At 34.3% G+C, this 24,746-nt stretch overlaps 3 protein-coding genes across 7 annotated transcripts; all 3 read right to left on the reverse strand.

Moving 5' to 3' along the window:
* Nucleotides 1–1,087: 1,087 nt before the first annotated feature.
* Nucleotides 1,088–11,656, reverse strand: LOC120772011 (uncharacterized protein KIAA0930 homolog). Of its 2 annotated transcripts, XM_040100376.1 has the most exons (10): nt 11,407–11,656; nt 10,834–11,344; nt 9,989–10,155; nt 9,639–9,920; nt 9,440–9,580; nt 9,185–9,366; nt 8,841–9,088; nt 2,610–4,199; nt 2,188–2,337; nt 1,088–1,195 (listed from the first exon to the last, which is right to left on the reverse strand). In XM_040100376.1, exons 2-10 carry the CDS (start codon nt 10,946–10,948, stop codon nt 1,155–1,157), a joined length of 2,916 nt encoding a protein of 971 aa, XP_039956310.1. In that variant the 5' UTR covers nt 10,949–11,344; nt 11,407–11,656; the 3' UTR covers nt 1,088–1,154. The 2 variants fall into 2 exon arrangements, with proteins under 2 accessions (XP_039956310.1, XP_039956311.1); XM_040100377.1 differs by lacking the exon at nt 2,610–4,199.
* Nucleotides 11,657–12,681: 1,025 nt separating this feature from the next.
* LOC120771222 lies at nt 12,682–14,707 on the reverse strand. 4 transcript variants are annotated; one of them, XM_040099129.1, is made up of 4 exons: nt 14,396–14,707; nt 14,203–14,288; nt 12,859–12,973; nt 12,682–12,798 (listed from the first exon to the last, which is right to left on the reverse strand). In XM_040099129.1, exons 1-4 carry the CDS (start codon nt 14,571–14,573, stop codon nt 12,704–12,706), a joined length of 474 nt encoding a protein of 157 aa, XP_039955063.1. In that variant the 5' UTR covers nt 14,574–14,707; the 3' UTR covers nt 12,682–12,703. The 4 variants fall into 4 exon arrangements, 3 of the variants coding, with proteins under 3 accessions (XP_039955063.1, XP_039955066.1, XP_039955064.1); XM_040099130.1 differs by having other exon boundaries at nt 12,691–12,746; XR_005704959.1 differs by lacking the exons at nt 14,203–14,288; nt 14,396–14,707 and adding an exon at nt 13,038–13,081.
* Nucleotides 14,708–18,057: 3,350 nt separating this feature from the next.
* LOC120771220 lies at nt 18,058–20,403 on the reverse strand. Its single transcript, XM_040099127.1, has 4 exons — nt 20,092–20,403; nt 19,924–20,009; nt 19,039–19,147; nt 18,058–18,224 (listed from the first exon to the last, which is right to left on the reverse strand). The coding sequence occupies exons 1-4, from the start codon at nt 20,273–20,275 to the stop codon at nt 18,109–18,111; spliced, it is 495 nt and encodes a 164-aa protein (XP_039955061.1). The 5' UTR covers nt 20,276–20,403; the 3' UTR covers nt 18,058–18,108.
* Between the last annotated feature and the right edge of the window lie 4,343 nt (nt 20,404–24,746).

Genomic DNA, 24,746 nt, shown 5'->3' on the forward strand with positions numbered 1-24,746 from the left:
TCACACAAAATATAACAGAAATGCTTCACAATATTTTAGCGCCAATAGTTACTGATCGAAAGCATTACAAATGTTAGAGTAAGGTTAATCTAAACTAAGTACAAGCAATTTATAACTAAAATAAGTACCTACAAAATATTTAAAAATAATTTTATACAAAAAAAAAATTAAAAGTAATTACATATATAAAATTTTTTTTTTTTTAAATTATATAAAAACAAATTTTTTGAAAAATTATATAAAATGCATTTAAAAGCAATTTTATGAAAACAAATTTTAAAAAAAATTATATAAAATGCATTTAAAAGCTATTTTATGAAAACAATCTTTTGTAAATTACATAAAATATATTTAAAAGCAATTTTATAAAAAAAATGTAAAAAAAATTATACAAAATACATTTAAAAGCAATTTTATAAAAAAAACATTTTAAATCATATAAAAACAAATTTAAAAAAATTTTATAAAAACAATTTAAAAGCAATTTTATAAAAATATTTAAAACAATTTTAAAAAAATTATATAAAATACATTTAAAAGAATTTTATAAAAGCAATTTTATAAAAAAAAAATTTTAAACATTATAAAAAAAATTAAAAAAATATACAAAATACATTTAAAAGCAATTTTATAAAAAAAAAAATTTTAAATCATATAAAAACAAATTTAAAAAAAGTTATATAAAATACATTTAAAAGCAATTTTACAAAAAAAAAAACTTTTTTAAATTACATAAAATATATTTAAAAACAATTTTATAAAAAAAATTAAAAAAAAAGTTATATAAAATACGTTTAAAAGCAATTTTATAAAAAATAGTTAAAAAAAAAAATATACAAAATGCATTAAAAAGCAATTTTATAAAAAAAAAAATTTAAAAAAAACCAAAAAAAAATATTTAAAATTAATTTAAAAGCAATTTTATAAAAAACATTAATGAAATTATATAAAATATATTTAAAAGAATGTAAAATAAAAAAGAAAATAAAAAATTAAAAAAAAAATTAAAAAATTAACATATATTATAAAAAACATTGAAAAATATTTTTATAAAAAAATAAATTAAGTATTTATATAAAAAGTAGCTTTGAAAATAGTTTGGTTTTTCTATAAATAAACGATAAATAAAATGAGACTAAATTATTAATTTAATACTAAAAGGTTAGTATGGGCGTTTCACGATGATCCAGCAAATCTGTAATAGAAAAAATATTAAAATTAAAAAAAATACAGATAAGCCGTTAACTTATATTAGGTATATAACTAAAGGGTGATCCATTTCGGGGTTCCCTATTTTTTTACAGAAATAACGCAGAAACTTCAAAATTAATGGGGATTTCGATGACTCGTTCAAGCATTTCGACTGATAACTGGCGAATGACAACCGTGACGTTTTGTTCCCAATGCCTGAATCGAAGCGGGATTGTCCGTATAGACTTTAGACTTTACATATCCCCACAGGAAAAAGTCGAACGGTGTGATATCACACGATATCAAACGACCGGCCCAAAACGTGAAATTATCTGCTCACGATTCGATTCGAAGTCTTCTCTCAATAAACCCATTGATTGATGAGATGTGTGGAAAGTAGCACGGTTTTGTTGAACAAAAATGTCGCCGAGATCATGATTTCAGGTATAAATTTTCGGCTGTTGTTGTTATAGTGACAGAATTCTGCCGAGTTGACAGTCCTTGGCCGGATAAAAATCCGGGTCCGTTCCGGTCGTAGGAACGGAGCAATTTTCGGTCGTGATTGACGGTTACATTCTCAACGGCATCAGTTTTGAAGAAATATGGACCGACCAACCCAGCGCACAACCCTGGAGAGGGAAGTTTTGCCTTCGCAAATTAAGAAACTGCGACTAGGCCATGTCGTCCGAATGGATAAAAAAACATTTCAGCTCAGAGAGTATACGCCGGGGTAAGCAGAGAAACAGGAAGACCTTCACTCCTTTGAAAAGACCAGCTGGAGAAGGACCTGGCTACATTTGGAATCACCAATTGGCGCCAAACAGCGAAAAGGAAGAACGGCTGATGCACTGTAGTAACTCGGCCGGTTTTAGCCGGTATTCACGTCAATAAATAAGAAGATTTTATCAAATAAAAAAGTTTCCTTTACAAGAACTTAATTCTGAAAGATCAGGTGTTTGTTCAAAGTATAAAAATCAAACAACTACTATACTATACCTTTAGCAATGCTCCACCACGGCAGTGTCACATAAGTGAGGAATGCATTGAGCGGTGTGGACTGTTGCCGACGATTCTCTTTCCAAAAGTGGAATGACTGTGTGAAGCCACGACTTGCCCATAGTGGATTGTAGGCGCCGTCATCTAATTCTAAAAGAAAAAATAAAAGAGAGAGAAATGAGAGAGTGGTACAACCACTTTCAATAACTCTTCCTTGGGCTAGGTGCCTAGGAAAGCTGTTGATGAAATTATGCTGACAAATAGCCTAGCAACAGAGAGATCTACATGATTAGTATAGATCTGGAACTGTCAAAAACTGAGTACTTAAGCATAAACACTTTGCTCATCAAACATTGTCACAAACACCAGCTTCGCGCACTGTCTTTGAACTGCGAAGGAAAAATCAAATATAAGCAACACACCTTTGAGCGCCTTACGCGGCAAATCACACCAATAATAAATGTTGGTGCCATCGGGGGTGCGCCGCTTCGGCACCAAGCTGAGAGCACGTTGATAGAACGCATGCTGAGCAGCACTGCGCTTGGCGCGCGGCAACGTCGCATTGGAATGACCGTTCTCCCCGCCACTGCCAGCACCGCCACCATCACTTACACTGCCGTTCTCACCGCTGCCGCTGGCCGCCGACACGGAGGGCGGTGGCGAAAGCGGCGAACGTTGTGCACTCGACGACGGCGGCGGCGATGACAACATGTGACAATTGCCATTACAATCGCTGATATCGTTGGTCGCAGCGGCTGCGACTGCACTTTGAGTATCCAACTGAAGTTTTGTGGTTTTTATTGTTCGTGATGTGGTTGTTGCTGAGGCTGTCGTCGGCGAAATACTATTGTCGCGCTTATTATCAAAAGTTTCAGCAGCGGCAGCGCCAGCGTGCAGTTCCTGGCTCACTGACTGCTTCGCCTGTTGCTGCTGCTGCAATGGATGGCATTCTGATTTTACAGGTACACGTACACATTTATCGAAACTGTATGGATTGGCTTGGCCACTGCCGGCGCTACTGGGTGCACTTAACTCGGCCGTGTTTGGCGGTGAACGCTGCTCTACAACGGGCAGTTCTTCACGACCGCGCACATTTATCATCAGTTTCGTGTCTTGTTCGCTCAGTATAGCCATTTTGGCTTCGGACGCTTCCGCCGCGCTGCCATTCAACGAAGTCGCATCATCGGCGATTTCATATTCTTCGGCTTGCTGTGTCGTAGGCTCTTGCTCTACCGCGCTGTTATTATTGCTAATGCACTCCTTAACTGTTTTGTTGTCTTTCGTATCTTTGGATGCGTTATTGTTCTTAGTTTTTGTTGTGGACGCAGCGTCTGCTTTGGACCTGATGCGTTTCGGTGAAACCTTGGCGAGTAAATTCGTAGTTTTGCTTTTATCCTTAACCTTATCTTTATCCTTATCCTTGTCTTTCTCTTTCATTTTAGTCTTATCCCTCTTGTCGGCCGCTGGACTTAACGTGCGTTTCGGCTTACGATCGGCTGCACTTAATGAGGCGCTACGCACAACGGTTTTCGGCTTCGACGCGCCACCTGTCAACCGTAGACTACCGCGCTTGCTCACAATCAATTCGCTTTCGACACTCAGTATGGTTTTATGTTTGGGTTTGGACTTCTTGTCGGGCATTTTATTGAGGCATGCTGGCGTCTCATTAGCCGCATCATCACATGTGGGACAATATACCTCGGACATCTCGGGCGTATTCTTATCGCTCGACGCACCGACCCAACGTTTGCACTTTTTACCGCCAAAACAATTGCTGCAACCCGTAGTGCTTGCATGCGAGGTCGGTGAGTTAATTGTCGCCGCAGTGGCTTCCACTGCCTCAGCGATGGGCACACTGTTCACGCTTGCAACTTTGGTCGTTTGCTCTGGTACGCCGTGTTTCACTTCGTTTTCGGGTGAAATCGGTAGCTTAACCGCAGCCGCATTAGCTGCCTCACAGTTCGGATTGAGATGTAGTTTTGCCTCGGATGCCGAGAAAGCAGGACGTAGATCTACAATGAAATATAGATCGTTGGCATCGTTTTACTAAGTGAGATCACAAATCATAAGTAATTTCTAGAGAGTCGAAATAATATCGAAAATAAGTATAATAACAGTTATGTAAAGTAAAAATATTGTAAAAGTATATGTAAAAAAGAGAGAAAAATGAAAGCGTAGAAAAATATTTTAAAAGAGAAAGACTGTTGTATAAATGAGGAATGTTGGAATGGAGGGACTGCTGCTGTGCTACGGTTGAGTGAAGGACGTGATTTGGAGAGTAGTTGTAAAAGGGCCGTTGTACTGTATTGAAGACATAAGCATAATAACAAAATGTCAGAAAATATAGGTTTTGAAAGAAGTACAATAATGTAGGATCTGTAACGACGCTAGCGAATCTTAAGCTAGTGTGAGTCTAAACTGTCTAGATGATATTGCCTAGCTTAGTACGAAGAAGTTGGACGTGAAAGCGGACCTTAGAGCTATCAAAAAAGAGAATCGACTTTATTTTCGGTGGAGAGATCAAAATAATAGACCCAGAAATGGCGTTCCACGATCCTCAGATATTCGTAAGTAGAACCTGAGATCAATCTCCATGCAGACCAATGGAAAAAGCATGCAATGAGGCACCTCTTATGGTAGGTACCAGAATGAAGTTCTCAATTTTTGTAACACTTAGCTGTGCCTTAGCAGACTTAGCAGCGTTAGGTCTGTTTGTCTCTTAAAAGCTCTATCCTTCCAACTTAGTATTTGTTTTATAGGCATTTTTGGAATTAAAGAAAGTGTCATTTGATCAAATTTGACTCGGACTGGTTTCTTTAAACAGTCCACGCAAAGCGAATCGATAAAGAAGTTGCTAGATTGGTTTGCAGAAGAAGAGGAAGACCTCCACTCCGTTGGAAGGAACAGTGAAGAAGGACCTGGCTTCGCTTGGAATCATCAAGTGGCACCATATAGCAAAGAGGAGAAACCACTGGCGCGCTGTTGTTAACTCGACTACTCTACACCAATAAAGAAAAAGAAGAGTAGATTGCCTCCTCTGTTAATGATGATTCCATCGAAAATGTTAAATAAACTGTGTCGCGTTGGCCTTAGAGCGATAACAGAGAACCTCAACATCTCTTATGAATCGACTCAACACATTTTGGCTAATGTTTTGGTTATGAAGCGGGTCAATGCTATGCTGATACCAAAGGACCTGAATGGACGTCGAGTAGAAGTCGCAAAAGAGATGCTTGGTAAGATAGCTGAGGGCCCTACATGATTGTGCTGCGGACAGAAAGATATCAGGGGATCTCAAAATCTCTTATGTAACGACTCAACACATTTCGATCAAGGTTTTGGAAGTGAAGCGTGCTAAGATACCGAAAACCTGAATGTTTTGCAAAAACAACGTCGAGTAGAGATCGGGAATAGCTGTTTGACAAGGTAGGCTAGTAAGCTATATTTATCAAACACGTTATCATTGGTCACCGGATGTCTGTTTATGGATATGAGGTCGAAACTGTTCAATAATCTAGCGATTGGCGTTCTAAAAATGAGCCGGAACCGTTGAAACCGCGTCAAACCGTCCCTACGAAAATCGATTCTAAGAAACCGGAACGGACCCGGATTTTTATCCGGCCAAGAACTCTTCCGCTACAGCAACAAACCACGTCAAAGTCGTTCGAAACTCGAGGTGATACCCATCGGTTTCTTTGATTACCGTGGTGTAGTTCAGCATGAATTCGTTGGAGGCATCTACGTGAAGTAATACGTCGTAAACCAACGGATTTGTGAGCAAAACATTCGTGGAAAACCCATTTGAGCCTTAAAAAATTATTAGCTGAAGGCTCCGAAAGCCATCGCGAGGTGTATGAGAAGGGTATGGAAAATTTCATTGCATTTTGGCTTGTATTGCCTCAGAAGCCTTTTTCAAGGTCGTTAATAAAGATTTTCATCAAAATTCGTGAAATGTTTTGTTGTCAGTCCGGCTCAAATCTGATCACTATAACGAGAATCTTCATGAAACAGTAAATTTTTAATCATAACTATTTATATGGATATACGACTGCAACGACATCTATCGACAAAATACGAAAAGACTTTTTCGACTACCCAATATATGTATGTATGTATTTATGATCATAAAATCACATATCACAAAAATTTAATTTTTTTGAAATTCAAGCACTATTTTAACCAGTTTCGTTGATAATCGAAAATTTTGTTTTTTATGTTTTTTTTTCTTTAATTTTAATTTTTTTTTAATATAAATACAGCTGCACGAACAAATCTAGTTTGTGGTAAATTACAATGGCCAAATGGCCGATTTTCTTAAATAATATATTGCAAAAAATATGTATTTATAGAAATTTTTTCAAAACTAAAAAACGGGGGACTGCACATTTCGGAGCAACTACTAATTCACAAATTGAACAGACAAAATGAAATTATAAAAATGAAAATTTAAAATGCATTTGGGTTTCAAATAGAGTCAAATGGCATAATGAGCTTTTGTAAAAATTTGTACAAATGAAATAAATATGTGTGTATTCCAAGTCCTGCTTTCTCGGCCATCTAGTTTCTTTGTTGTGATACACATATTGTTTGATTGTTCGACAGTTTTTCTTCTTTTTTTTTTTGTTTGTTTGATTTTAATTGTTCAGCAGTTGTACGCCAAACCATAGTAGAAGAAGAAGAAGTAGAGCTTTGTTCTGTGATATATTTCTATATTTACTTTGTTGGTAAACAAATTAAGGAGTGTAAATAAAAGGAAAACCGAAATTGAGTAGCAACACGTTACAATAACAAGAATAGGATGGGTGGGATAATATGATAGTAGTAAAGCAAGCGAAAAATTATAATACAAGTGTATATAATATAAGAAAAGTACAAACAACTTAATGTAGATTAAATATAGTTAGTAAAAGTATTTTACATAGATAAGCTTTGGTAGTAAATAGTAGAGTACAATACATAGTGATAATAGAAAATTGAAAAATTAGTAAATATAAGTGTCATAACTGCTATTTTTTTACAAAAAATTTTAAGAAACAAAAAAAAAATTCAAAATTTCAATTTTATAAATTTTTCAAAATTTTAGTTTTATAAATTTTGCCTTTTTTCCAAGCCATTAAATTCTTTTATGAAGGTAGCACCTGCGTATACGCAACTTTTGGCAGTATCAAAGGCAATCAATGACAATACGTTGCTCATACGCAGTGTAGTACAAACAGTTGTGATAAACAAGGATTGTGACAGTTGGGTCTACGAAAAATGAAGGGACCCGGCAAGAAGTGTAAGTCATATTTTTGACCGCTGCAACAACAACAAAAAGTTGATAACAAGTTGAATTCAGAGTGCAAGCAGCACAAATTGATATAAAAAGTAAAGTTGTGAACTTCAAAAATTTACATTTCATAATTTTATTGAACAACAAGAAAAAACGTTAACTTGAACTGCAAAGAAATTAAATATACCCTCTAAAAATGCATTTTCTTAGCATTAAAGGGTATCAAAAGATCTTAATCTGCATTTTGATCGGTCAGTTTGTATGGCAGCTATAAGCTATAGTAGTCCGATGTGAACAATATATATCGGAAATTTTAGCGCTGCCTTCAACCAATACCTATGCCAAATTTCATGAGGATATCTTGTAAAATAAAAAGTCCTCCATAGAAAAACATGATTTTGTTCGGTGAGTTTGGACTGCAGCTATATGTTACAACGGCGCAATATTGGCGTTTCCGACAAATATTCAGCTTTTTGAGGAGAAAAGATCGTATAATAAATTTAAGACCGTTATCTTAAATACTGAGGGACTAGTTCACGCATATACAGACAGTCAGACATGGCTAAATCGACTCAGCGCGTCATGCTGATCATTTAAATATACATTTTATGATCTCTGACGTTACATTCTAGGTATTATAAACTTCAAGGCATACTTAATATACCCTGTTCAGAGTATAAAGACATTCTAATGTTGTAGGGTGAAATTACTAAGCACAAGAATATACATACATACATATATTAAAAAAATGTATAAACATAGATAAATCATTTTGAAATATATTGAATTTGAAAAGCATGCAAAATTCGTTAGTGTCTTGTAAAAGTGTCACAAATTAGCAGCGCTTGAAAATGACGAAAATGCATCAACAACGCAGTGATGAGTGTTTGTGGTGAATTTACACATTTTCAAAAAAAAAAAAAAAACTAGAAGAAATGGAAATTAACAATTATAATAAACTATTTTGTAAAAGAAAAAATTGTATGACTTTAAGTTACCAACAAATAATGAGCATCAAAAATATATTTTATAAGAGAGTTAAAATTTGAGGTGAATTGTATGTCTTGCATACCAAATGATCGAATTTGAGCCGGACTGACAAAAAATTGCTTTCAAAATTTTAATATTCGTCTTCAAAATAGCCTACTGGACCAATACGAACATGACAACGCTTAATATAATTTTCTATACTTTTGTTGTAAGACTCTAGGAAAAATATTTGTATCGGATTTTAAATGGTACAGTCCGCGTCAAATTTGATCAGATGGTACTTTTGAATATGCGTAAAAATAATTTTAAATATTTGAGTAATTAGACAAATATAAAAAAGTATAAACTAATTATTAATTTAATAATTTAAAGCTGTATATACTGTATTTACCATCACGTAAGTCGCCAGCCTCAATTTCAGACACCTCATTCGCCAACGAATCGAGCCCTTCATTCTCCGAACGCGCCTTAGCGCCCGCAGTGCCGCCGACCGCATCAGGTGCACCTTTTGTGCGCCAAGCGTAACGCGAGAAATTATTTAAATTAGCGCTGGGATCGCTTAGACGACGTTGATGACGATATGTGCAATAGTCGTCATTTTCCTCCTCCCAATCGTCCCACATGTCGGTAGCGCAAAAGCTATAACAAGCGAAATTAAAGCAGATTATATAAATAAGCATAGGCAGAAAGCGTGAAATGAAAATTTTAATTAGCACACATTTCACCACAACATACCCCGGTTCACTGGTGGGCGTCTCCACGCCTGAACCTTTGGGTTTTGTAACAGCCATTTCGGCATGTCCCTTGCCTTGTGGTCCCTTCATGCGCACAAATTCGCAACGTGTTTGCACACCGGCGCCACTGCTAAACAGACCAAAGGACATGCGTTGCGCCACTTTCGAACTGAGGCTAGATTGCTACAAATGACAAGCATACGTACAAACTTTTAAGCAAAGTGGTAATATATTTTTAAGCAACAAAGCAGCATACCCTCGCATCATAGACCTTTTTGAGCGCATCATAGCGTATTGAGCCCAGAAAAATTACACCTTGCACCGAACCATCTTTGTCATTGGCAACCAATTCCACGCACACCATTTCACCATCGCGTACCAAGATATCGCTGAACACCTGCAAAGTGTCGCTAGTTTGAGTGTGTAGTTAAAAATAAGTATTTTAAACATTTTACCTCGTCGAAGTTGTCCACCATAAAACAGATATGCGGATATGTTATCTCCTCGCCTTCACCTTTGGTATCCATTTTTCGGCGACTAGGACTAGCATATACGCGCTGAGAGTGACGTCTCAACACCTGCAATTCCTTTGGCGATGTGCGTGTGCAAATAGCTAATGTGAGTGTGTAGTCGAATTGATGTATAACCATATTTAAATAGACTGTCTCCTCCCAGTCGACGTCCGGATCACCGATTGGAAGTTTTCGCGAGTCCTTACGAAAAACATCAACCTCTGTCTGTAAATAAGAGATTATGGTTTTAATATACATATGTAATTAGTATATTTGGATAGGAAATGCTTTACCTCATATTTTGGCATATGTCGGGAAGAACTTTTCACGTGTTTTTTGCGTACGAAGAAGAGCAAATCATCGGAATCTATGCTGTGCACTGGTTCGGTTTGAAATAGAAAATGTCGTACGAATAAATCTGTCCAATATGTAGTGCCTTGGAGCACAACAAACCCGCTATCTGTAAAAATTTAAACAAATTTACTTAACTTAGTATATATTTATAAAAAATATAAACAAGGATGGAAATGCTTTTCTGTTTTTTTTTTTAATTGCATATACTTAAATACATATTTATAAATAAATTTGCGTAGTAAATGCAAATTTAAAATTAAAAAAATGTTAAACTACAAATATCATATGATTAAAAAACTAAAAACAATATGTGATTCACTGCCGCAGACAAGATAAAAACGCCGGTTGCAGTTACAATAAAAACACATCAACCACCCTTAACATTTGACGATAAAAATAAAGCGAACATGTAAACATGTTCTTATGCACACATGCAATGCAGGTACATACATATTTGTACATAAATATATAAATTTTATATAATGCCAAATCTGCACAGCCATTTCTATTCCTTCATAGAGCTAATTATATGCACGTACGCATGTGTAGTTAATCTGCCGGAGCAGGCACAGTTTGAAGCAGCATGACCATACAATAACAACAAAGCGCTCACGGCGTTGGCACAGGATAAAGAAATATTTGATAAATCGATAATGAACAAATGTACATAATTTTTCATGGTGTATGTAAATTTAAAAACATAAAATGTGATTTATATATGTATTTTTGTTTATTAAACAGCAGCTGCAGAAGAATATTTTATAGTATTAACAAAAATACTAACCATCTTTGAGCAATTGTCGCATTTCTTTGGTGCGTTGAAAATTTATATCCTCTAGCAACTGTTGTAATGGTGTCTGTGGTTTTAATAAAATCCCTGCAGCGCTGGCTAATGACATTGTGTATCGTTGTTTCAGTACTTCACTTAAAAATTACACTTCCGTTATGATGAAATCAAAAGGGGATTTTCACTTCTTTGCTTAAAATTACTCACGCAGCAGGGTAGTGTATTTTTTCAGCTATTTCACTTATAAAATTTGCATAAACATGTTATAAAATACATTTTAAAAAATTGTATTTGCACATTGTCAAGTAGGAACGCACTGAATGTTAAAAGAAAAACTTCCAAATATCTAAAAAGTTACAAAATTCGCAGAAAAAATAGCAGGCAAAAATCGAAAATCTGTCGCCGTTCAACTAAACCGAGCTGTCTGGCACTTTTGCTGCAACAAACGTTTCGCATCTACTTTTTGACCTCACGAACACACAGCCCAACAACGAATCAGTCAACAATTCTAAAATATATACTTATGTATATATGTATGTAGCTATGTTAACTGTGTGTCACCAATGCCACGATTTGCACATGCGATGTCGCTACACCTCGGCGCAATATGTACACATGCCAGCTGGTTTTGCAAAATCTTTGCGTAAAGCGTCTGGAATTGCATTAAATATGCTGCTGAATGGTTTCTTTGTATGTGGCTAACGAGTTGGCTTGCGTTCTTTCAACCATTTATCGCGTGATGATAATACTCTAATTCATATTCAATTTTATATATGATTGGTGTACATTCTCTTCACCTTCTACTGCGCAAATACAAAATATTTAGGTGATATCAAAATAAGTACATAATAAAATTCAACCAAGCAAAACAAAATTTGTTTTGTAAACAAAGAAATCAGTAGAGGGCAGCTGATTATGACAGTAAGCACATGGGTTGCCGACCGCATTCGAACCAATGTGAACTATGCACGAATAGCATATAGTGACATCTATGGATGAATAGTAATCAATAAATATTTTAAAAATAATACAAATATTTTATTTTGTAAAATATCAAAAATATTAATTGTTTATTGGTATTGTGTAATATAATTATGTACAGTGGTACGTTATATTTCCGCAATAATATTTAAGTACATTTCGAACATTAATTTGTATGCAACCCTGTCTGGAAGTGCTGCACTACACCAACATGTCAAATGCCATCTGATAGTTTCCGTTTTACCGCCTTCAACAGCTGCAAAACTCTTGAAAGTGAAATAATTAGAATTTTTTGTTAAAAGTGCTTTAAATAGTTGATAAATGTGTTGAAATGATAATCGGTCGTGTACTTATCTTAGAAATTATATTAATATCGTGTTTGCAGTGTTATTTGCGTGTTAAGTGTGTGAATGATAAAGTGCGTTGCGGGCGCAGGCGAAGTCTTTTTAATTAATTTCAAACGAATATTGAATTCGGATACTTCCGTCGCGCACATCTACAGACGTACGTATGTGTATGTATATTTGTAAATAGTTATAAAAATAAAGTGTTCATAATTGACTGCTTTCAAAGCGGCACGAACACTTGCTTGCTCCGGTTGACTGTTATACAAAGTAATTTAGGCTTTCTCCTTAAGGTATGGCATATATTTATTTCTTGCATATTCTGCATATGGTCTATTGACGGATATGAACAGCATTACCTGGTAAGTTAAGCTACCACATATTACTTCAATTTCTATTCTTTAGAAGTTCAGTGTAACAGTCGGTGTTAGAATTCTCTGTAGATTTTGGTGAAAGCGTATTTTTTATTAACAATTATATATTTTTATACATATTTAGTCATGAATGCATTTTCACAAAAATTAATTTTCTCCCGTTTCGAACTATACATTTACATTGCGATTTGATCGCCTCTCATTTCCTTCTCTAATTTTCCCATAAAGCGACACCATGGCATACCAAAAATATAAATTAAGAACTGTGAAAATTAAATAAAAATTACGATCATGTTAAGGTGTGCGTTTGAGAAGTAACTTACCCAAAACTATTAAACTTATCCAAGAAAATTGTGCGTCGCGGAGATATAATAGCAATGTTAATCCTAAATTGAATAGGGTCTCAATAGTCCATGGCAGCAATAAATTATGTTTTCTCTGAAATTTAACAAATTTAATATAAAACCAAAATTTTTGAAAACTTATTGTATTATAACTGTACCTGACGGGTGTTTTTTCTAAACATGTGGATTTCAAATCAAATTAGATTTAACTATAATTAATTATTATTAATTTTTTAATAAAAATAAAAATAAATAAAATAAAATTAAAAATAATGCAAAATTAATATAAAACTACAATAAATTTACATGTAATTGCAAATACATATATTTTAATAAAATAAAAAATAAAATTACAATTAATTTTGTAAGTTAATTGTTGAAATTAAAATAAAATAAAATTAATTGCATTTAAAAACATTTATTTTTAATAAAAAAATAAAGATATAAAAGAATACAAAATTAAATTTATTTAAATTAAAAAAATAAAATAATAAAATGTTTAATAAAAATAAAATACACATATGTATGTATATATGTACATAAGTATTAATTATTTAACCTTTTTTGTTTTATTTTATTTAATTCTGCAATTTCTTTTTTTAATAAAAAATAATATATTTAAATAAAAGAAATAAAATAATAAAATGCTTAACATAAAAATAAAAATTAAAATAATATTTTTTTATTTAAATTAATTTAATTTAATCAAAAATAAAAATACTAAATTAATTCAATATAATGAAATTAAAACAAAAACTTAAATAATTAAAATGTATTTTATTTTTTATAAAAAATATAAAAGAATAGGAAAGAAACAATAATTAAGAATAAAATTTAAATTAAATAAAAAAGAATAGGAAAAAAAACAATAATTAAAAATCAAATTTAAATTAAATTTATTGATGTGCAATAAGAAAAATGGCAATGAAAAACATACTTATACATATGTATATAAACTTACAAACGTGCAATATAACAAAAGCTTTGAGCATTCACTTGCTCTCTCCGAATTAGAACTGTCTTTATGTTGTGAGAGAATTTCATACATACATACATATATTATTTACAAATAAGTAAAAGAAATTCACTTTTTACGGCTCGATTATTGTTTACGAAATGCGCAAGAAAACAAACAAGATATCGAAAACGGTTTATCTGCCCGCCGCTATTCACAGCGAGCGAACGAAATGCATCGTAAAACAAAATAGATTAGCAAAAATTCAAAGAAGCAATCAAAAACCAAAATTCGCAACGTATAAATAATATATACATATGTACATACATATATGTGCATATATAGTTTATGTATATGTAGGTGCATACCTTCATTGTACCGACAACCAAGCATATATGAGTGACCATTGAGATGATAAATAGGACCATATATAAAGCAATGATGATGGTGAGCGCTGAAATATAATATCAACATACATATGTATGCATGCATGTATGTAAATTGTTTATTAATTATTTATTATTATTGAAATCATATTAATATTTACACTTCGGTTCTTACCCTCCTCAGAGTATTCAGCTCTAATATATTTACGATAATATTCACTGGCGATAATTTCATGTACTCTTCCCAGGCAGATGGCACAGAAGATGCATAGTAGCGCTGAAGAAATGCCACCCAACCAACCGAAGAACTTAGCAGCATACGCCAAAGGACAGCAGAAAAAATATTCCACCATTTCAGCCGTATTTAATTAAACCTTCAAGCACCGTCACTTTAATAATAATGCATTTTGGTGCAGTGCGCCTTATGATCTCATCCTCAAAAATTATACGCGATTGCAGTAAAACTAATAAACGCATAAGTAAATACATACATATGTACATATGTATGTATAGTACATAATGAGATACAAGTGATAGGGAGCTTTCCCATGGAGAAATTTCGCCTACTCTTGCAACATGTTGCACAAAGTATAGTAGTTCCATTCACCTAACGGCTTGTTTGTAGCACTTAGAACTAATCGAGTAAGTTATAGTTTTGTATTTATCGAATTTGTGATTTCCGCGTAACTTACCGTCCGTCTGTTTGTGCGCGCAGCGTCGAGAGAAGCATATACATAAGTATGTATGTACGTAAATCAAAAGGAACTCAAGTAAGAAGCTTCCGTGATACAAATACCATAAAGAAAATAATAAAATCTTGTCAAATATGTACTTTTGTAGCTGACGTCATACCGCAGTTGTTGGCTAATAGTTCTTGGGTATTTTGGAAATAAAGCTCTTTTAATTATATTTTTTTTTGAATAGAAAAGCCACATGCCGCAAATTTTTTGTTTAGCTTTCCTTCCCTGTTGCCCATATCGGTGTGTTTGTGCATTATTTTAGATTTTCACGCTCCTGCTCACCTTCTGGGAGCGATTATTTTCCGCATTTGATTATTTGTCTATTTAAATAAAATCACTTAGGTCACCTAGGGCAGCCGGTTCGTACGCTCGTGACCGCTAAGGCTAAAACTTGTATCCATCAAAGTGCATATTCGCTGATTGCCACACGTTTGGTGACTCCAGCATTTAATGGTGAAATTATTATAACACATGTGCAGCTCAATCATACATTCGCGTCTCCCTGTGGAATCGATATACATACATACATAAGCGCTCGTACAAGCCGCAGCCATCGCAAGCATCCTCAATAAACAATTAATTGTAGACAAGATTGCGCTTGTTGTGTCAATTTTAAATATTATTTAATTTTATAATTAAAAAGTATGCAACTTTTCGGAATAAAAGGTTATCAAAAGAACAATAGATTTCGTGCAATACTGCACTTCGATGGCATCAGTCGGTTTATACAATTTTAATTGCATGCGATAAAGCACCAATATAATATTATTTGAATTCACAAAATATACACAAGCATACATACCAACATACATATATACATAGTATAATTTATATATATATGTGTATGTGCCCGCCACATTTGTATTTTCTCTGCGTGTTTAATGGAACAGAATTCAGCTTGCATATAAATACGAATAGTTTGCTGTTTACACATTTACTTAAATAAAAAAAAAAAAACAGAAAAAACATTAAGTTCGGCTGCACCGAAGCCATAATACCCTACACAGCTGTATTTCTTATGGCATTAAACGACATGAAAAGATCTTTATCTTGATTTGGTTCGGTCAGTTTGTATGACAGCTATATGCTATAGTGTTCCGATCTGAATAATATTTTCGCAGATTGCGGCATTGGATATGACAATAACCTATGCCAAATTTCGTGAAGATATTTTGAAAAATAATACAATTTCCATGCATAAAAGGAATTTGGTCGATCAGTTTATAAGGCAACTATGGTCCCATATCGGCGATTTCGATATACGATATATCATATAAGTAGCTTGTCACGCTCATCATTTATACATATACATATATACCTATGTACATACACATACACTTTATATAGTCTTCGCCATTCGTTCTTTCTGAGTGTTACAAAGCTTAATATTGGGTAGTCGAAAAAGTCTTTTCGTATTTCGTAAATAGATGTCGTTGCAGTCGTATATCTCCAGTGCTATCAATCACATTGTGCCATATAGTGTTGGAAAGGTGATATTTTAAGCTTCAATTAACCAAACAAAATTAAAGTCGGGTAAGTTGAAAAAAAAGTTAGAGCTGTTCAAAAATGATTGAAAATAATGAAGAAATTCGCTATATTTTGAAGTTTTTGTATAAAAAAGGGAAGAATGCTAAGCAAGCCACCAATGAAATTTGTGAATTTTACGGAGACGAAGCTGTATCAGTTCGTGTAGCACAACAATGGGCCGCTCGCTTCCGTTCTGGAAATTTTGAAATTTCGATTTGCACTGACGGAATAATGTCTCTAGCGGAAAAATGGCAATAATAATAGCCGTATTCTCTACCAAATAATTAATAATTTTTTCTCTTTCGCTTTTCCTTGGCATGACTGCTGTTGAGAATATTTACCAAATATTTTATTTCACATTTGACAACTAGAAATCAGCTGTCAGTTTTACAATGAATAGGGTTGCATTCAGATATAAAAAAACTGTCGCTCACGATCTATTGGATAATGCTACATTTACACTTTTGCATATGCAACGATGCATCGGATTCTGATTACCCTTAGTATAAATAAAAAAAAGTAGAAGTTTGATTAAAAATACGAAAAGATTTTTTCGACCCAACCCAATATATTTTGTTCAGGGTATAACAAACAAAAAAAACGGAAATCAGATTAAAAGTCAACAACACCTACATTTTCTCAAACGAGTATTTTTAAACCAAAATACCAAAATCTATGTTATACTATGTGTTTAAATACAGATGTGTGTACGTACATATGTATGTACGTATTTGTGCGCATCATTTTGAGATAAATAAAAACAGCATGTAGATATTTTATGACTAATATTTTTTTATTTTTTTTTTGGTTTAATAAACATCATTAGTACATGCATACATATGTACATATGTATGTATAAAATTAAGTACATATTTATACAAACACGCGACGTTTAATTACTCGCTTGCGTTACAATCAACATTAGTTGGCGCTTGTATTGATAATTATTAGCAATGCATAATATACACTAATCATTGGAAAATTTATTAAGAAATTATAAATAACTTCCGAGCTAAATATATTAGGGTGGGTCAAAAAACGAATATTCTTTTTCGCTGGTACTCTGAAAAGTATGTTTATAGACGTCTCTAAAAAAGTCTCTCCTAGTATGAGCTCTTAATTGTAGCGGTAAGCTCCTCCGTCTTACAGTTTTCTATTTTTTTCTAATTATTAGTTGGAAAAATTCATATCTCGCATTCAACTACTTGAAAACATATTTTGTTTCATAGAACTTGTAGGAAATTGAATGCTCTTTGAAAATGGTCTAAAACAATTTTTTCGTAAACTTAACCGTTTAAAAGATATTAACGTTTAAAAATTGATTAATTTAAGGCAAAAAAATTGATTATTTTGTTTCTTACAATCATTATAATTCTGAAAACTCATAGATTTGTAGCAAACTTATTGCTCTAAGTCTCTGTGTGCGAAAAAGTAATATTCGATTTTTTTTTTACCCACCCTAGTGTATAAAAAATGGCTAATTAATGGCAGAAACGATTTGTATGAGGCAAAGTCATTTTGTAAATGCAAATTATTACTGTTATTACATGTATAAAACTAAATATGCATATATATTTATACATACTTATAAACAGTGTATATGCAATATTTAATATATTTTTTACGCAAGTTGCCTGGCAATAGATCTAGCGCGGCGTTTAAAGGAACGTTGCTCATTTTCCGTCTTGATTTTGCTGTATAGTGAATACATGGCAATCCAGAGATATGTAATAAAGACTGCAAAACGATAATAAGTAAAATTATGTTTATATAGTATACTCTGATCAAATTTGACCCGGACTGGCCCGTTTAAACTGTGCGCGTAAACCCAATAGATAAATGTTTTGCTTAAAAACGTTTATGTTCGTGTGAAATTTGGTTTCCATATGTATACATATTGTATATGCCAATTAGTGTGAGTTTGACAGCTGCTTGTTTACGGCGCGTGGGCCAAAATATTGAACAATGAGTTCGAGCTATTTGAGTGACACAAAGCATTCAGTGAAGATTGTGATTTCACCGAAAACTTGCCTCATGTGTGTTTGTTGTCAATCTCTGTTAATGATGATTACATCGAAAAAGTTAAAAAATCGTGTTTGAAAATCGAGAAATGGATCCACTCAACACATTTTGGTTAATGTTTTGGGTATGAAAGGCGTCAAAAGAGCTGAATTGACGTCGAGTAAAAATCGATGATGAGAGATGCTTAAAAACGCTGTTCAGAACCCTACATTCATCAAACACATCATTACTGGCGATGAGACATGGTTTTATATGTACATAAATATGACGTCGACACTGTCCAACAATCCAGCAAATGGCTGCCAAAAATGAGCCGAACCCGAAAAAATCAAAATTCGCTGATGGCATGAAAGATCACAACAACCGAGGCTTACAACATTTGTATGGAAAACCGGATAAATCATTGGACTGTGCATGTATAAGCTCAGAAACCAATTTAGAAGGCGACAATAAAAATTTGTATTAAAATACTCGATTTTGTGAGTCCGGGTCAAATTTGGTATATACTAAATAGAGATATCTCACTTACCAACTCCGAAAATGGCACTATAAAACCCATAAATAATTAGTGCTACTAAGCTAAGCACATTTCCGAGGGCGGTGATGATCAACCAGGGCAGGATCAACTTGTGATATTTCTGCGAATAGAATAAATTTTGTAAAAAAAAAGAATAATTAAAACAAAAATAATTTAAAATAAACGAGAAAGAGTTGAGTTCGAACGGAACCGAACATCAAAAATGAGGCTCATCGCTGAACAAAATTTAAGATCTCGACATCAAATGCGCCAAGTCGTTACATACGTCAGTCCGAGTTGCTTCTAACGGCGCCGAATCGATTCCCCACAGTCTTCGGCTGCTATATTTTCTTCACTGTGCGCTGGAAGTCTTTTCGGTCGAATTTTATCCAATAATGAATGCTTGATCTCAAGATAGGTGTTGGTGGTGCGAATAGTACTCTAAGTAGGCCCATTATGTTGACCATAAGTTGAGCGAAGTGCGCGAAATACATTCTTTACAGAACGGGAATTTTCGTAATCAAGTAGTTCAACTTGATTTGAAAATATTTTTCAGTCGTTAGTCTTTTCATAATGAAATGCCAAACAATACAGAACAACAACATGACAGCTTGACTCACGACTCTGCGCGATCTGTCAGAAAGAGGCTATTGAAAAAAGTACCTCTACTTGGATCATCTTTCCGAAAATGTGCTATAAAACCAATCGTTCTCTTCCCTTCTGCTGTTTATTTACTTGCTGTCACATTGAGTGCAAAACCACAACAAATATTTACTGCTTACTATATATACATACATACATATCTATCTTTTCTATTATGACTTCTGGCAATTATTCACTTTTTGTTACAATATTCACAACAAAAATAAGCTTATGATACATATTACTGATACCAACCTTGATTGTGCCGAACACCAAACCAGCATTTGCAAATGCATTGATGAAAAGAACAACAATACTGACAGCAAGTATAATGATCAGAACTAAAAAATTAAACACAAAATTGTGTGTATCTCATCATCGCATATCAGATTAGTCCTTTTGTATTCAATCCCTAACACTCACCAGTTCCAGCGCCCTCTGGATCGTCAAAATGATAGCCTCTTCTCGTCAAAGTTCCAACAAGAGCACGTGCATTTCTTAACAACTCTGCGCAAATGATAACTACAACGATAGTTACAAAGCTTCCCAACCAACCGATTATTTTTGCAGTGGTTTCCAAACGCAAGCAACAGAATTGTGTCAACATGTTTACAGTTTTGAAAAATTTCGTATTTTTTTAAGAACTTTCACTAAAAAATGCGTCTAATCTAATTAAATTTCACTAAACGTAGCAGTATTTGAAAATAATATTCACTGTTTCCCCCAATTGTTGTGACTGTTGAGGTATGTGTCCGATGTTTCACTACGAACTATTGTAAATATAGAAAAAATAGGAAAATTTATGCTGCACGTGCGCCTTTCAAGCTCTTTCTCCATCTCTCTCCATATACATACATATACGAGGGCTGCTATATATACTTCTGGCCTAGGCAACACTAAGTGTTGCCAGGTGCAATCTGACATTTCCATTGGAAAGTTTGACATTTTTTAGCATAACATTACTCAGAACGTTTTGTCATTTATTCGTGAATTGTTTTATTTACAGGGAATTAAAAAATTCATCTCGGCCAAAAAATGGAAATAACTCGTGAACATTTTCGTGCGATCATTTTTCACAACTTTCGACGTGGATTATCACGACAAGAGTGCATCGATGAACTAAAATCTTTGTATGACTATGAAACACCATCCTATAGCACTGTAAAAAACTGATACAACGAAGTCAATCGTGGCCGACGCACGCTCAAAGACGAATTCCGTGAAGGTCGTCCAAAAACAGCCGTTGTGCCAGAAAACATCGATGCCGACCGTGAACTGATAGTGCAAGACCGTCATGTAACATACCTTCAGATAGAGGCATGAATATGCATTTCTCCCACCAGCATACATTCGATATTGCATGAACACCTGGCCGTAAAAAAAGGTTTGTTCTCGTTGGATCCCGCACAATTTGACAATCGCTCAAAAAAAGGCTCGTGTGGATTGGTGTAAAGAAATGCTGAAAAAATACGATCGCGGTGCTTCAAAAGACGTTTATAAGATCATCACAGGTGACGAATCATGGATTTATGCGTACGAGCCCGAAACAAAACAGCAATCAACAAAAAAAAACAAAAAAACAACATTTTCGTTGATAAATATTCCTATTTACATTATTAGGCCAGAAATATATATAGCAGCCCTAGTACATAGCTATTTAGAAATATGCGCCTCTTTCTCTATACCAAAAGTAAAATGTATCAAGTCGTAGAGAACCGTAAGAATGTTTTTATTCAACACTCAGGTCTGAAGCATCCATAAAGTACATTAGATACTGATTTTTCGCGCAAAAGTCATTAAGCAGAATATGCCGAGAGCATGATTGAAGGATCTGCCTTTCCTATTACTAAAATAAAATATAATTTGGTATATACATACATATGTATGTATTAGTATGTTTATTTTCAGTCAGCATTGACCACCTGTATTCCACCAACAGATGTTCGGTGAGCGTTTGAGTGAAGAAGTGTTTTTATTTATATCTTTTTAGAGTAGATATATACATACATAAGTATGTAAGTATATGTGTAAAACAATGTTTATGCCAGAAGCAGTTCTGCTCATAAATGATAACATGAGAGCAAAATACACACAAACAATCATTTATTTATGAAATTACTTTTAAGGAAATTATAATAACCTTCACAAATAAAAATAATTCCAAACAAAGACTTGATTTGAATCGGACAGTTTGTATGGTAGGCATACATATACTTATGTACAATAGTGGTCCGATGTCGACAGTTCCGTCGAATGAGCAGCTTTTTCGAGCGAAACGGATGTGTGCCTTGTTCCAGGTATATTTAAAAACATACTTATATATATACAAGTACATAAGTATCTTCTAGATTATTATTTAACAGAGCAATTTGAAATTCTTCGGCCTAACACATGGAAGGCGCTACTAAAATTAAATCCATAAGATCTTTAATTAGTCCTAACCTTCAAAAGAAGCATGTATAAATTTGACAGCTGTCGGATCCTTAGTTTGTGAATTATAACATTTTGGGGAAAGCTACTTTTGTTATTGTGAAAAAAATTAAATAAAAAAAGAATTTCCCGTGTTGATAAAATATTGCTTTTTGAAGCGAAAAATACAGTTGGAGCAGAAACACGGCTTGATGATGAGCTTCCGAAGACGGCCCCATGAAAACCTACCATCAAGAATTGGTATGCTAAGTTTAGACGTGGTGAAATGAGCACCGAAGACGGTGAACGCAATGGACGACTGAACGTAGTTGGTACCAATAAAAAAAGATCAAAAAAGTCCACAAAATAATTTTGGTTGACCGGAAAATAGAGTAGGTCGAGATAGCAGGTACCCTAAAAATATCAACTGAACGTGTACAGCACATCATTCACGAATATTTGTGTATGAGAAAGCTCTGGGCAAAGTAAATGCCGCGCGATTTCACTTTTGACCAAAAACTACAACGAGTTGATGATTCGGAGGTGTTTGGAGATATTCAAGCATAAATAAAACCGAGTTTTTGCATCGTTATGTGACAATGGATGAAACATGGCTTCATCATTTTACTCCAAAGTCTAATCGACAGTCATCCGAGTGGCCTGCACACGATGAACCCGCTCCCAACCGTGGAAAACACAACATTCGGCTGACAAAGTTATGGCGTCTATATTTTGGGATGCGCATGGAATAATTTGTAATGATCACATTGAAAAAGGAAATACCATCAACAGCGACTATTACATAGCGTTATTGGATCGTTTTAAGAACGAAATCGCCGAAATACGGCCGCACTTGAAGAAAACGAAAGTGCTGTTGCACCAAGACAATGCACCGTGTCACAAGTCAGTGGAAACGATGACAAAAAAAAAACATGAATTGGGCTTAGAATTGCTTCCGCATCCACCGTATGCTCTAGATTTGGCCTCTAGCGTCTGTTTCCTGTTCTCAGAACTCAAAAGAGCGGTCGCTGGGAAGAAATTTTCGTCGAATGAAAAGGTGATCACCAAAACTGAGACCTCTTCTAAATCAAAGGACAAATCGTACTACAAAAATGGTATCGAAAAGTTGGATATTATACAGCCCTAGAATCTCGATTTTTAAACTATAGCTTAAGTGTACGCCCTAATTATATTTCGACTAAATATTGAGTAGTCGAAAAAGTCTTTTCGTATTTTGTCAATAGATGTCGTTTAATCCATATATCTCCAGTGCTACCAATCATACCATATAGTGTTGTAAAGGTGAGATTCTAAGCTTCATTTAACCAAATCAAATTCAGGGAAGTTGAAAAAAAGTTGAACAGCTGGTCAAAAATAAGTGAGAATAATGAAGAAATTCGCTATATTTTGAATTTTTTGTATAAAAAAAGGAAGAATGCCAGTTCGTGTACCAAGATAATGGTTCGTTCGCTTCCGTTCTGGAAATTTCGATGTGAAAAACCTCGCTCTGGTCGATCTATCGTTGAAAAAGTCGATGAAATTATGGAAAAGATTCACCAGGACCGTTACATAAGCAGCCATGACATCGCTAAGGAACTTAACATTCATCATCAAATGGTTTTGGACCATTTAAAAAGGGTACCACTTGAATTGTCTGTGAAAAATTTAATGGACCGAATTAACATCTGCGATTCTTTGCTGAAACGTAATGAAATCGAACCATTTCTGAAGCGAATAATAACTGGAGACGAAAAGTGGATCAAATTCGACGATAATGTGCGAAAAAGATCGTGGTCCAAGCGTGGGGAAGCTTAACAAATGGTCGCAAAGCCAGCATTAACGCCTCGAGAGGTTATTGTTCATTTGGTGGGAGTGGAAAGGAATCATCCACTATGAGTTACTCCAGCTTAGTCGAACGATTGATTCTACATTTTACTGCCAACGACTGATGAGATTGAAGCAAGTAATCGAAAAAAACAACCAGAACTGATCAACAGAAAGGGAAAGGGTTCCAACAGGACAACGCTAAACCACACACATCTTTGATGACTCGGCAAAAACATTGAGAGCTTGGCTGGTAAGTTTTGATGCATCCATCATATAGCCCTGACCTTGCACCATCGGACTATCATTTGTTTTGGTCAATGCAGAACTCTCTTAATGGAGCAAAGTTGGCTTCAAGAGAAGCCTATGAAAATTACTTGTCGCAGTTTTTCACCGAAAAACCAAAAATATTAAAGTTCATTAAAAATACCTACTATAAAAAAATAATTTGTGGTTTGTTTAGAATTGCGAAAAAACTTTTTCGACTACCCTATATTTCAATTTTCTGTTTTAAACGTTCCAAGTGTTTGCTCTATTTAATATAACATATTTTACGGCGCCTTATTGTTATATAAACTGTATTCGTTACACCAAACGTTAGAAAGTGGCGAATCGAACAAACTATAAACAACTGGCTTATATAGTTTGACAGCACTTGCGCTATCATGTCCTCTGGCGCATGCGCAATTGTGCTGCGCTTCTCTCTTTAGTAAAGAAATGCTTCTTCATATGTTTCGGTGTATGTACATATGTATGTTATGTTATTGAAAAATTAAAATAGAGAAAATTATTACACTCTGTGCAACATGTTGCGAGCGTATGAAATTGCAATCATTTAGACGCAT

This window comes from Bactrocera tryoni, chromosome 3, assembly GCF_016617805.1.
Source record: "Bactrocera tryoni isolate S06 chromosome 3, CSIRO_BtryS06_freeze2, whole genome shotgun sequence".
In the NCBI taxonomy this organism is placed as follows: domain Eukaryota; kingdom Metazoa; phylum Arthropoda; class Insecta; order Diptera; family Tephritidae; genus Bactrocera; species Bactrocera tryoni.

Coding starts and splice junctions, on each gene's coding strand:
- LOC120772011 (XM_040100376.1), bottom strand. CDS start 10,948: ATGTCATTAGCCAGCGCTGCAGGGATTTTATTAAAACCACAGACACCA. Junction 10,156..10,833: donor GCGACAATTGCTCAAAGATG/GTTAGTATTTTT, acceptor AAATTTTTACAG/ATAGCGGGTTTGTTGTGCTC. Junction 9,581..9,638: donor TGGTGGACAACTTCGACGAG/GTAAAATGTTTA, acceptor GACACTTTGCAG/GTGTTCAGCGATATCTTGGT.
- LOC120771222 (XM_040099129.1), bottom strand. CDS start 14,573: ATGGTGGAATATTTTTTCTGCTGTCCTTTGGCGTATGCTGCTAAGTTC. Junction 14,289..14,395: donor AGCTGAATACTCTGAGGAGG/GTAAGAACCGAA, acceptor ATTATATTTCAG/CGCTCACCATCATCATTGCT. Junction 12,974..14,202: donor TGGTTGTCGGTACAATGAAG/GTATGCACCTAC, acceptor GTTAAATTTCAG/AGAAAACATAATTTATTGCT.
- LOC120771220 (XM_040099127.1), bottom strand. CDS start 20,275: ATGTTGACACAATTCTGTTGCTTGCGTTTGGAAACCACTGCAAAAATA. Junction 20,010..20,091: donor TCCAGAGGGCGCTGGAACTG/GTGAGTGTTAGG, acceptor TTAATTTTTTAG/TTCTGATCATTATACTTGCT. Junction 19,148..19,923: donor TGGTGTTCGGCACAATCAAG/GTTGGTATCAGT, acceptor TTCTATTCGCAG/AAATATCACAAGTTGATCCT.